A 12,960-nucleotide genomic window follows, 5' to 3' on the forward strand; every position below is an offset into this window, starting at 1 on the left:
ACACTATACACTGTGTGAAACTCCTCTACAACTACAGTAATACACTATACACTGTGTGAAACTCCTCTACAACTACAGTAATACACTATACACTGTGTGAAACTCCTCTACAACTACAGTAATACACTATACACTGTGTGAAACTCCTCTACAACTACAGTAATACACTATACACTGTGTGAAACTCCTCTACAACTACAGTAATACACTATACACTGTGTGAAACTCCTCTATCAGTACAGTAATACACTATACACTGTGTGAAACTCCTCTACAACTACAGTAATACACTATACACTGTGTGAAACTCCTCTACAACTACAGTAATACACTATACATTGTGTGAAACTCCTCTATCAGTACAGTAATACACTATACACTGTGTGAAACTCCTCTACAACTACAGTAATACACTATACACTGTGTGAAACTCCTCTATAACTACAGTAATACACTATACACTGTGTGAAACTCCTCTATAACTACAGTAATACACTATACACTGTGTGAAACTCCTCTATAACTACAGTAATACACTATACACTGTGTGAAACTCCTCTACAACTACAGTAATACACTATACACTGTGTGAAACTCCTCTACAACTACAGTAATACACTATACACTGTGTGAAACTCCTCTACAACTACAGTAATACACTATACACTGTGTGAAACTCCTCTACAACTACAGTAATACACTATACACTGTGTGAAACTCCTCTACAACTACAGTAATACACTATACACTGTGTGAAACTCCGCTATCAGTACAGTAATACACTATACACTGTGTGAAACTCCTCTACAACTACAGTAATACACTATACACTGTGTGAAACTCCTCTACAACTACAGTAATACACTATACATTGTGTGAAACTCCTCTATCAGTACAGTAATACACTATACACTGTGTGAAACTCCTCTACAACTACAGTAATACACTATACACTGTGTGAAACTCCTCTACAACTACAGTAATACACTATACACTGTGTGAAACTCCTCTACAACTACAGTAATACACTATACACTGTGTGAAACTCCTCTACAACTACAGTAATACACTATACACTGTGTGAAACTCCTCTACAACTACAGTAATACACTATACACTGTGTGAAACTCCTCTATAACTACAGTAATACACTATACACTGTGTGAAACTCCGCTATCAGTACAGTAATACACTATACACTGTGTGAAACTCCGCTATCAGTACAGTAATACACTATACACTGTGTGAAACTCCGCTATCAGTACAGTAATACACTATACACTGTGTGAAACTCCTCTACAACTACAGTAATACACTATACACTGTGTGAAACTCCTCTACAACTACAGTAATACACTATACACTGTGTGAAACTCCTCTACAACTACAGTAATACACTATACACTGTGTGAAACTCCTCTATAACTACAGTAATACACTATACACTGTGTGAAACTCCGCTATCAGTACAGTAATACACTATACACTGTGTGAAACTCCGCTATCAGTACAGTAATACACTATACACTGTGTGAAACTCCGCTATCAGTACAGTAATATACTATACACTGTGTGAAACTCCTCTACAACTACAGTAATACACTATACACTGTGTGAAACTCCGCTATCAGTACAGTAATACACCATACAATCTCTTCATCCCTTCCTCCATTTCTTTATCTTCTCTCCTAATCCATATCTAATAAAGAGCTGGTGACTAGAATTCCAACAATCCACCCCCTTTAGACAGACAGACACACACAGAGAGACACAGAGACATAGACACACACACACACACACACACACACACACACATACAAAAAACAGAAAAGCTAATATCTTTATCTGACATGTCTGTCCGTCAAAAGGGCCTTTATTCCCTAGACGTGATGTGTTTGAGTGTGTGAAGTGTTTGTGTGTGCCGCTGAAAAAAGTCGGAGAATTAGTGTTAACACTTTCCAGGGACAAGTGGAACTATCTGAAGTTCAAGTCCGCATGTGACAGTCACAGACGCAATTTGCGCTGGAGACGCTGGGGACATGTGCCCTCCACCATGTGCCCTCCACCATGTGCCCTCCACCATGTGCCCTCCACCATGTGCCCTCCACCATGTGCCCTCCACCATGTGCCCACTACCATGTGCCCTCCACCATGTGCCCTCCACCATGTGCCCTCCACCATGTGCCCTCCACCATGTGCCCTCCACCATGTGCCCTCCACCATGTGCCCACCACCATGTGCCCTCCACCATGTGCCCTCCACCATGTGCCCTCCACCATGTGCCCACTACCATGTGCCCTCCACCATGTGCCCTCCACCATGTGCCCTCCACCATGTGCCCTCCACCATGTGCCCTCTACAAGATGCCTTCGTTTCATCTATTCAGTAATAATCCAAGCAATAATGTGCTTGATTTAGTCAATAGCACCAACATATGTCAAAATGTTTATATTTAATGGCACATGATGCTGAGAAAATAAACATGGCACAACTGAGATTTGATGAAATGAAAGAGATAATTGTTGATTCCAAATAAAAAGAAAATAATTGTACTACTAATATATTTTTAACCCATAGTGCTGATATTTCATAGCCATAAGTCCTTTTGTGAACCTCTTGCTTTCTGTCCCAGGGCTAATTTCTTTTCATTGAACACACGTGCCCGAGGACTTGATTTCTTAAAGGGGATATGAATTTGAGGGGCAGCTGAATTGAACACGCACCTCACGTTCTTGTTCTCAGAACTTCAAAGCAAAGCTCTGCCCATAGTGATAGTCACCAACTCGTGTGAGTCAATGAGGGTGTTTTGGTATGTTAATGTATCTCTATGTGTCTGGTGTGGGTTATCATGCCCAACAAATTTAAACATTAAGAGAGTTTGCCAGATTTAAGGTGTGTGTGTCTCCCTCTCTCTGTGTGTGTGTGTGTGTGTGTGTGTGTGTGTGTGTGTGTGTGTGTGTGTGTGTGTGTGTGTGTGTGTGAAGCAAGCTTGTAATGGCTGGGTGTGCAGCTGCAGAAGGTTAATGAATTGCCGTGTAAAATCTTCCCCTCCCAATTAGTCTGAGAGCCTTACAGCATGACCTTTATAAGGGGGATGTATAAAGCACGCACGCGCACACACACACCCACACACACCCACACACACCCACACCCACACACACACACACCCACACACACACACACACACACACACACAGAACAATTGTGCTGTACTGCAGGGCCTTGGACTGACCCAGTTTGGGAGGGGTGTCATGTCACTTTCTGTTACTTATAGTCATGACCCAATCATCTCACAGTACATGTCTCTCACTGCAGAACACACACAGACATAGAGACACACTCATACACACACAGACACACTGACACAGAGACACACACACACACACACACACAGTGTTCTGGGCAGGTGAAGGCAGCATTTCATATCCTCTCCATAAAAGTGAACTGAATTGAATGTCACTTTCAGGAACTCAGGAACAAGCATATACAAGCAGCGGGGCTGTTAGGGGTTGTGCTATGTGCTGTTGGGGGTGCGTTAGGGGTGTGTTATTGACTGTGTAGGGGGTGTGTTGGGTGCTGTGTTAGGGCCTGTGTTGGGGGCTGTGCTAGGGCATGTGTTACGGGGCTGTGTTAGGAGCTGTGTTGGGTGATGTTAGGCATGTTTTAGGGGCTGTGTTGGGTGCATGTTATTGACTGTGTTAGAGGTGTGTTGGGGCTGTGTTAAGCACAGATAGGGGCTGTGTTAGGGACTGTTAGAGGTGTTTTAGGCCTGTGTTGGGGGCTGTGTTAGGGACCATTAGGTGTGTGTTACGGGTGGGTTATATAATTATGCATAACAGAAATGGAATTCAGCATCAGAGTCTAGATATGTTACAGAGGTTTGGAAAAGTCTGGCTGCAGTAGACAGTTAGGAACTGAGTCTGGATATGATACAAGGTTGTGGAATAAGGTCTGGATGTGGTTCAGCTCCACAACATGAATGTGGAGTACAGGTGTTTAAAAAGACCCTGAACACACACCAGTGAATCTCACACGGTTGCATATCTGTGGTTAATTGATTGGCTGGATGAAATTGACTGAATGAGCAGGGGTCTATAGGCAGTATGTGCAGACACCAGTAGAATGAGCATAGACTAATGGAAATACACACACACACACACACACACACACACACACACACACACACACACACACACACACACACACACACACACAGATCATGTTGTTTCAGCTTAACCTTGATAAATAAACCAACAAGTAGTTTTTAATAATTAACAACCCTTTACCATAAACACTTACCCAGTGCTGCATTCTCTGTCTCTCATACACACAAAGAGGAAATATCTAAAAAAACACATTACTACCATGGACAAATGAGAAAAAAGAGAACTGAGCCAGCTCACAGAATCGCCTGCTAACACGCCTAATGCTGTCAACATTTGGAAGCCTTTTAGAGTGATACATACACAAACATTTCTCCCTGGCAGAAAATGACTGAATCATGCATGTGCATGTGCATGTGCGCGTATGTGTGTGTGCGTGTGTGCAGATGGGATTGTGCAGCGCTGTTTGCGAGCAGCTTACAGCTGTGCTTGTTTCTAGGCTGCCTTTGAATGTTTGGCTAAAGTGCTCTTTTGGGAACTCTTAGCACGCAGCAATCAAAGTTTCTATCCAAAGAGCTTCAAGCGCTCGTAGCCTCACAAAAGCTGGGGCTCAGGCACTGTATCGGGATGTGGAATACAGCCAGTGCAAAGAGCCCTATTCTCCACCACACACACACACACACACACATGCTAAACCCCCACAAAATTTGAAAACATAAGCAATTCAAACCTGTGACTGACTGAAAAATGTGCCATTAGACTGGATGTTTTTTCAAGTATATATTTCAAGTCTATATTACTGTTTGTAGTATTAACACAACTGAAAGCATTTAAGGCCTCTCTCTCTCTCTCTCTCTCTCTCTCTCTCTCTCTCTCTCTCTCTCTCTCTCTCTCTCTCTCTCTCTCTCTCTCTCTCTCTCTCTCTCTCTCTCTCTCTCTCTCTCTCTCTCTCTCTCTCTCTCTCTCTCTCTCTCTCTCTCTCTCTCTCTCTCTCTCTCTCTCTCTCTGCTCCAGCTCATTACAGGCATATTGTATAAATTATCAAATGCCACAATAGGTTAATTAAAATTATTTCCCTCAGGAGCAAACATACACAGCACATCACACCACATCATGCCCCCCCGCTTCACACAGACCCTCTCTTTTTATGTACACACAAATAACATACACTTTCACTTCCATCTACTGCGTGAAGAACTGGGTGCAGGGTATGGATATTAATGGATCCAGGTGGTGGCTCCATCGTCCGTACCATCAAAGTCCTTTTATTAAAGTGGTGATATTATGATAATGTTTTCAAACATGTCAGGTGTAAACATGTTGGCGGTAGCATTGTGACAGCGTGTGGGCATCGCTCAGTGTATCCCGTTGCCTGAAAAATTCCACACTCTTTATTTAAAGCCCAGACAGATTCCATGTTAACTGCCAGTCAGCGTGACACACACACACTGTTGTGTAACTAGGACATACTGCTAATCTTCCCATCAGTAAACTATTTTTTTTCCCAATAAAAGCTACAATTTGTGTTTAAAAAATGACATGCCAAATGTTTTCAGGTTTTTCCTACCATTGCAGGGCTATTAAACCACCACAAATAGACCACATAAACACACACATAAACACACACACTTGCCCTCATCCTCACCTATGATGTAGTAGTCGTGAAGGTTTTTGAACTCGTGACCCCAGAGGTTAGGTGAGAACTCCTGGAACTTGATGGTGAAGCGCATGTCAGCGTTGGGCTTGTCACAGGTGAGGAGCAGGCTGGGTGTGCCCGTCACCTCACACCTGTCTGCTTCCTCGCGCCTCGCCACAAGGTACAGCTTGTAGTACTCGTACTCAGGGGTGGAGCGGGGCCCAGCCGGGCTGGAGCCGGGACACACCAGGTCCAAACGGTCTCCGATCTGAGGATAGAGGACGTAACCCCGCTCATCCCCAAACCTGCAGGGTGGCAGGAAAACACAAGACATGGTGAAAGGAGACCAAGAAAAACAAAGTAATGATGGTCTCCATAGAAACCATGATTGACAGGCTGATATTTGCCTGTGTGTGTGTGTGTGTCTGTGACAGCTAACTGGGTTTGATGCCAATCTGCCCTTTTATTCCCAGTGCATTTTTCCCCATACACAAACACACACGCCCTTTGGTGCTTGCAAGTGTGTGAGAGGGCGTGTGTGTGGCTGTGCGTGTTAATGTGATGCAAATGTGTGTTTGTGTGTGTGTGTGTGTGCACACACAGAACATTAATTCAGATATAAATCATTCAGATAATCAACAGAATTAAAGTGACAAAATTACCAGGGCAGAAAAACAAATCATCTGATGAACATGACAGATGTGTCCCCCTAAACAAAAGCAACAGCAATGAGCTCATGTACACTGAATTCCCCAGTGTTTCATTAACTATTATTGTTTTCCTCAACTATTCTCATGATCACACTTTCATATATGCCCAGATAAACAATTCGCTGTCCATGTTGATCCTGCTCTTACTCTGGGAGGCATCAGGGAGCTTGTGGAGGTAGAGGGGTGAGGATAGTCGTAAGAGCTGGAAGAAGAGTGTTTAAGTGTGACTTATGACACATGACATTACACATGAATTCCATTTACTCTAAATGTATCTAACTAATATTAATTGTTAAATATTAACTGTAATTGTACATATTCTATATTAGGAAAGTACAGCGTCTAAACCAACGTTAGATGGTTGACCCACAGTCTAACGTCGGGCGGTTGACCCACTGTTTAATGTTAGGTGGTTGACCACAGTTGTGATTTTAAGCACAAAGTAACTAAAAATGTCACTGTACGTTATTTCTGACCATTTTTCTGTCGTCTACCCAACTGGTGGGACTAAATAAGGTGAACGGGAACTTTCCCGAGTTTGTAAACAAAGATTACAACAAGACCATGTTGACGTGTTACATTAACCCCAGCCTGACAAGCATAATCACTCGATACGACAATAAACTATATGATCACCCAAACCTCATACACTGTGGTCTTGTATCCTTGACTGGGTAGAACATGTGACTTAATGACATGAAATTCTGCATGTATGTCTTGATAACTGACATTTTGCGCATGACAACTGACAAATGTATGCATGAGTTACTTATAGGTACAGTTTCTCTTTAAGTTTCTCAAATAAAGATTCAAATAAAGCTATGGGCACTTTACCAGTGGCCGTTTTGACAAATCATCTTCTCAGTCTACTATTCTGTACTATTCTACTATTATCTGGGATAATTTCTTTTGTATGTAGATTTTGCTCATATAAATGATACGAAGCTGATTACGTTGATTCTGCACTTGGAGTAGATTCCGACATTATTGGGGACCTTTATTTTGAAGGACCTTATTAAATCTAAATTACTGCGCATATGTATCCGCATTATGTAAGCATAAAAACTGAATAATACAATATCTTTGTGCATCTATGTATTAGCTGATTTAACTGTTAATGGAATAGGATCATCGCTGTGAGTTTTTTTTTTTCCGTCTATAGGCGTCGACGATCCCGCCTGCAAATGCGTGTGTGCAGTTCTCAGAGTGACGGCCTTGCAACATGCGGCGGCAGATTTATTCGCTGGACGTGGGTCACTCGCACGGAGGAGGCTTGGGCTTTGAGAAGACGGCGATCTGCAGACCCTGTCGTTAAAGGCAGTTCAACAACTACTTTGGTAGAGCAGCAAGATTTACATCGCTGTCACAAACGACATCGCTAGACGTGGTTGCAATTCAAACAGTTGTGCGAATGATTACGTTTTAAGTAAATAAGTAAGACCCGTTCTCCTCAAACATGTCGTTTCCATTAATACTAATGCAACAATTAATATCCGTTAGCAAGAGCGAGCTTGTGCAGTGTAAAACACATTTATGAAAGATGCAAAATATCGTCTACTTATCGTTATTGACAAAAGTGGATTCACTCCGTTAATAGCCCCGTAGTTCTCTCTTTGAGACGCGTTGGCGTATAGAAAACCGCATGGCGTTTTCGTTTTGTGGCGAATCCATTTAACCACACCGCAGGCCACAATGTGACAAGAGAGGAGAGTCAGTCTTAGTGCTAGAAACTGAGATTCATTAATTAAAGTCAACGTGACAGAGCACATGGCCAAACATCCACTAGCATATGGGCATGTAGTCTTTAGCTACTCTTATGGCTCAATTAGTTGTCTGTCACATCACATGTACACAAACACCACCATGCTGTAAAACGTAAATGTAAAATGAGATTGTAACACACCCTGACCTAAATGCTCCTTCATTGTCTACATGCCTTTCCACTACTCGGTATCTAAGTGTCAGATTACCCCTCTGGCTTCTTTAATCGACCACTTTTTAATTTACGTGGAGCTGAGATGATTCATGCCGGCTCTTAAATCAGACACAAGTGGACGAGGTGTTCAGGGTGCACACTGCTGTATCGCGAACATCACACCAGGCGCAAGTTCTCCATTAGCACACAAACTAAAACCACCGACGCTGGATTAAAGGCTCAGTGCTCACACTGAATTTCATCTTTAAACGTGCACCTGAGTTTGCTGTGCAGGCCAGTGTTAATGTACTAGCTGGGAATAACATCCACGCTAAACATCTCACCCCCAAACCCCCCCGCCAACACTGTAGATCCTCTCCCCACCACAGAGGTCCAAACTGTGCCCTGGTTAAAGACAAACTCAAGGTACTCGAATTGGAGGAGGTCAGCACATTCCAACCACTCACTGAAACACACAGACACACACACACGCAGGGGCTAAGGGCACCACGGCTGATGTCTTTAAACAGTTGCATGCATTAATCAAAACAATCTGTCACTGGGAATGAATCACACCGCACACATCCCTACGCACACGTGCGCACACACACAAGGTGTCATTAAGTGGGTGGCTATAATCAGATAGGCCACCGTTGCAGCATGCCGTAGTTTAATGAACACGACATGAGATAAGGTCTTCCAGACGAACACTGATCAGACGCTGTGGATAAATGATCAGGCAGGCAGGCAGACAGACGTTTGATATGCAAGCATCAGAAAGGCGTACCATGTCCTGATGGTTCTAACTACAGTGCGCAGAGTACTCAGAGACAGTGAGTCTGTTTTTCAGACTGGGGGAACGAAAAGAAAAAAGAAGGTAAGCAAGCGATTTTTCCTCCGCCCGCTGGGTTTGCTACAGGCCTGAGGTGATTACGTGCGCCTCAGATGTTGTTTTTTCATGGTAGGTGCTTTTAATCGACTCTCGAGAACAGAACGGGATCATTCAGAGCCTGGAGTTTAACCAGTAAACGAAACCAGAGGATGAGAAACACGGCGGATAAATCCAAACATATAAAATGCATTAGGAACGAACCTCGAAAACCAGGATAAGTGGCGAATTCAGGCCAAAAAAGCAGAATAGTTTCCTTTTCACGCGTACGGAGCGGCACGGATCAGCAACATTTATTGCTGACTAATGACTTGTGTTCCCCATAAGAACACCCCATAAATACGCCCCATAAACACACCCCATAAGCAAACAGGACACAGATGCATTAACAGCAGCAGGGAGGGGTTAAGGTTTGCCGAGTAAGTAGCAGGAATCCAGAACTAACAGAGGGGCCTGGTCAAAGGAAGCCAGTGGGACTTGCATTAAGAGGCCATGCCTCCTCCACATCAGACGGTCCGTCCCCGTCAAGTGCGACTGCTTCTCACACCTCGATTTATGGTTGGCTTTTAGAATTCCCGTGCCGTTCACCGGCTCCTGCGTTCGTTGTTTCACCAAAAAAACCCCATTTCATACCGGTCGAGGTTTAAAGCTGATTTCTCAGCAGCGTCTTGGGCAGGGGCGTTTTTGCAGAGAGCCTTCATGACTTCAGAAGCCAGCATTTGAACGCACTAAACCCACCCGCACTGACTCTGAGCTTCTTTTTTTTTGGACTTTCTGAGCTTCAGAAATGAATCCAGATGTCTGGAGAGCAGTTAGAAGGGATCGGCAGGGCACACAAAGTCAGGCAACCCTCCATCGTGCTGCAGCTATGTGGAAAATAAGATTAATCTGGAATATATATATATGTAGGGCTGTGTTATTGTTTAAATGCTTGTGTGTTGAACGTGGCCTTTAGTTTTTTTCTACGCTGGCTTGAAAGGATCTGCAGTGTGTGACCACAGGAGGAGAGTGTGATGGCTCCGACAGGATGTGCTGAGTGCATGGATTTATCGTAAGTGGTCAGAGAGCTTCGTTTCATGTGTTTATCAGTGGTGTTTAATTAGCTCTGGGCTGCAGATAGCCTGCAGATTCCTGAGCGCTTACCAAACTGCTCAGTGAAACCCTCTTATCATTCACACACACTGTAGCTTACACACACACACACACACACAGGACCATGCACACTGGGAAACACCGGAGACAGAGAGAAAGAGAGAGAACGTGGCATATACGCACAGCGCCACACCCACAGTGCCACAGACAGGCCTGTGCGTGCAGACACAACCACTCGTGTAGCGTGCAGCAGGGTACTGCAATGGCTCTTCTCCCCTCTAACTGGAGCAGGGGTCGCTGTTTCCCGGTAACCCATGGGGCAGAGGCCGGGGGTCCTGAAGACCGTGCAGAGCCCGGGGGTGTAGGTGATGGTCAGCTGGTGAACTTGCCCCTGACTCCCAAAGCACACTCATCACAGCCAAATCAGTGGGATGATTAAAATGCAGTGCTAAAAACACCCTTCCCTTTGTTTGAAAGGAAAGAAGCAGCATAGAGGGGAGAGCAAAATAATTCCCTATCCCCCCCCTCCCTCTCTCACTCCCTCTCTCTCTCACTCTCCCTCTCCCTCTCTCTCTCTCTCATACATGTATGGCATCTCTTGGGAATTAAACCATTCGCATTCTCCTTAAAGTTTGTGAATAAAATGTCACTCAGTCTGTGCTGAACGTGTCAAAGATGGGGAGAGAGAGAGAGAGAAGTAGAGAGCAAATGAGGAGATTTGAATATGTAAGTGAAAAGGGGACAGCCATCATGAAGCTAGACAGTGAAGGTTAGAGATAATGAAATTTAAATTATTTGAGTGATAAATGGATATTTTATATCTGGCTTGTACAAACAAATACATGTCCTTACCTGAATCTGTTTGATTTCCACTAGGCTGTCATTCACATTGCTATAACAATTTGTCTTCTGCGGTTTGCCAATTACCTATAGACCATGCATGTTTGGCTATGCAGAATATATTATTCACGGAGCATAAACTTCATGATGACCAGGGGAGAGAGAGATGGAGAGAGAGAGAGAGAGAGAGAGAGAGAGAGAAGGAAAATAAGAAAGTGAGAGAAAAGTAGAGTGAAAGAGTAGAAGAGAGAAAGAGCATTAGAAATGGAATGGAGTGTGAGAGTGACAGAGAGAGAGAGAGAGAGAGAGAGAGAGAGAGAGAATATTATGGACAGGAACAATAATAAATTGGATGATGGTAAAAGATGACTGACAAGGCGAACAAGAATAGACACGAGGAAAATGACAGCATGTTGTGCGAGCGCTGCTCCGGGTGCAGTTGGCACACACACCGCACGGTTCTCATCAGGGTCACGTGAGCATTTCGGCGTCTGGCCGAACGAGCCAACGGCGGTCAGAGGCTCGAGCGCCCGCCAGACAACCACCTCCGAGACCTCTGAAACGAAGTCAGAGCAGTGGGGAAGATGATACCGGCATCTCAGGAACGGGGAACAAACTGAGACGTGCTTAAGCAACGAACAAGGAACGCGCACGTGTTTCCAAACAGCTTCTCAAAGGCCCAACATGGGACATAAAAAAATATCTAAAAACGGGAGAGAAACCAGACGCACGAAAAGAGTGTCGACCTCCTGAACTCCCAGGTCTCGGGTCTGAAGAATGATACTCACGTTTGATTAATTTACTAGGAGCCAGGGTTCGTTTATAAAAGACCGCGCCGAGAAGCTCCGCACGAGCAGGGGTTCCGCAGTGGCCCTCGTTACCTTCAGCGCGGGAGTTTGTAAAAACAGCCGACATTTAACGTTTTTTTTTTTTTTTTAAGTAGCTGCATACTTGCCGCAGGTGTGTCACCGACGCCGACAGCACCATCCTCGAACACTTTGAGAGGAACATTGTCAGAAATCTTGACGATTTGTGTCAAAGCCTTTGAGTGCCGGAGGAGGCTGAGACAGGCGGGGAGGCAGAGGTGGGTGTCTTGGAGGACCAGTCTACACTGACATACCAACATGCAAACGAAGCGACACTCAGAACTGTCTGCTTCGTTTTTGCGTCCCCATTTCTCAAGTGACTTTTTTTTTTTAAACCACGTATAAGCACATTGTAAGAGGACATGAAACAGGTCTGATCTTTTACTGCCCTGAAGCGCGGTTTCTCTCGGGCTCGTCCACAGCGCCTGGGATGGCAGGGAGTCCGTCAGCCGCACGCACCGGTGAAATGTTACTGCAGGAGTGACTGTGATGGGGGAAAGAACTATAAGACAAGAGAGGGAATAATGACACGAAGCGCGAAAGAGTGAAAAAGTATTATAAGACAAGAAAATGAAAAGATAACATGAACAGGGAGGAAACTGTAACCTTTGAGAATGTGACTGTGTGTGTGTGTGTGTGTGTGTGTGTGTGTGTGTGTGTGTGTGTGTGTGTGTGTGTGTGTAAAGGGTTGTAATCCCCTCATATACAGCTTTGCTGCCTGACTGCTGGTGGAGTGTTCCATTTGAAGGGCTAATGGAGGGGTGACACGCAGAGGATTATCCTCCCACACTCCCACCCCTGTAATCTGGGTCAAGTGGTACAATCCATTTTATACCATTATCAAAATATCTCTTTTTACTGTAATGCATTTACTATGGGTCATTACCTGTTGGGGGGGGGGGGGGGGGG

At 44.4% G+C, this 12,960-nt stretch overlaps 1 protein-coding gene across 1 annotated transcript in view; it reads right to left on the minus strand.

The window, feature by feature from the left end:
- The window catches only part of efnb3a (ephrin-B3a), a 31,751-nt gene that overhangs the window by 15,436 nt on the left and 3,355 nt on the right, over positions 1-12,960 (minus strand). Inside the window, exon 3 of the mRNA XM_027015302.2 lies at positions 5,749-6,044. Within this exon, the coding sequence (XP_026871103.2) occupies positions 5,749-6,044 (296 nt within the window). The remainder of the gene's footprint in view (positions 1-5,748; positions 6,045-12,960) is intronic.

Source organism: Electrophorus electricus, chromosome 17 (genome assembly GCF_013358815.1).
Source record: "Electrophorus electricus isolate fEleEle1 chromosome 17, fEleEle1.pri, whole genome shotgun sequence".
NCBI classification, from domain to species: Eukaryota; Metazoa; Chordata; class Actinopteri; order Gymnotiformes; family Gymnotidae; genus Electrophorus; species Electrophorus electricus.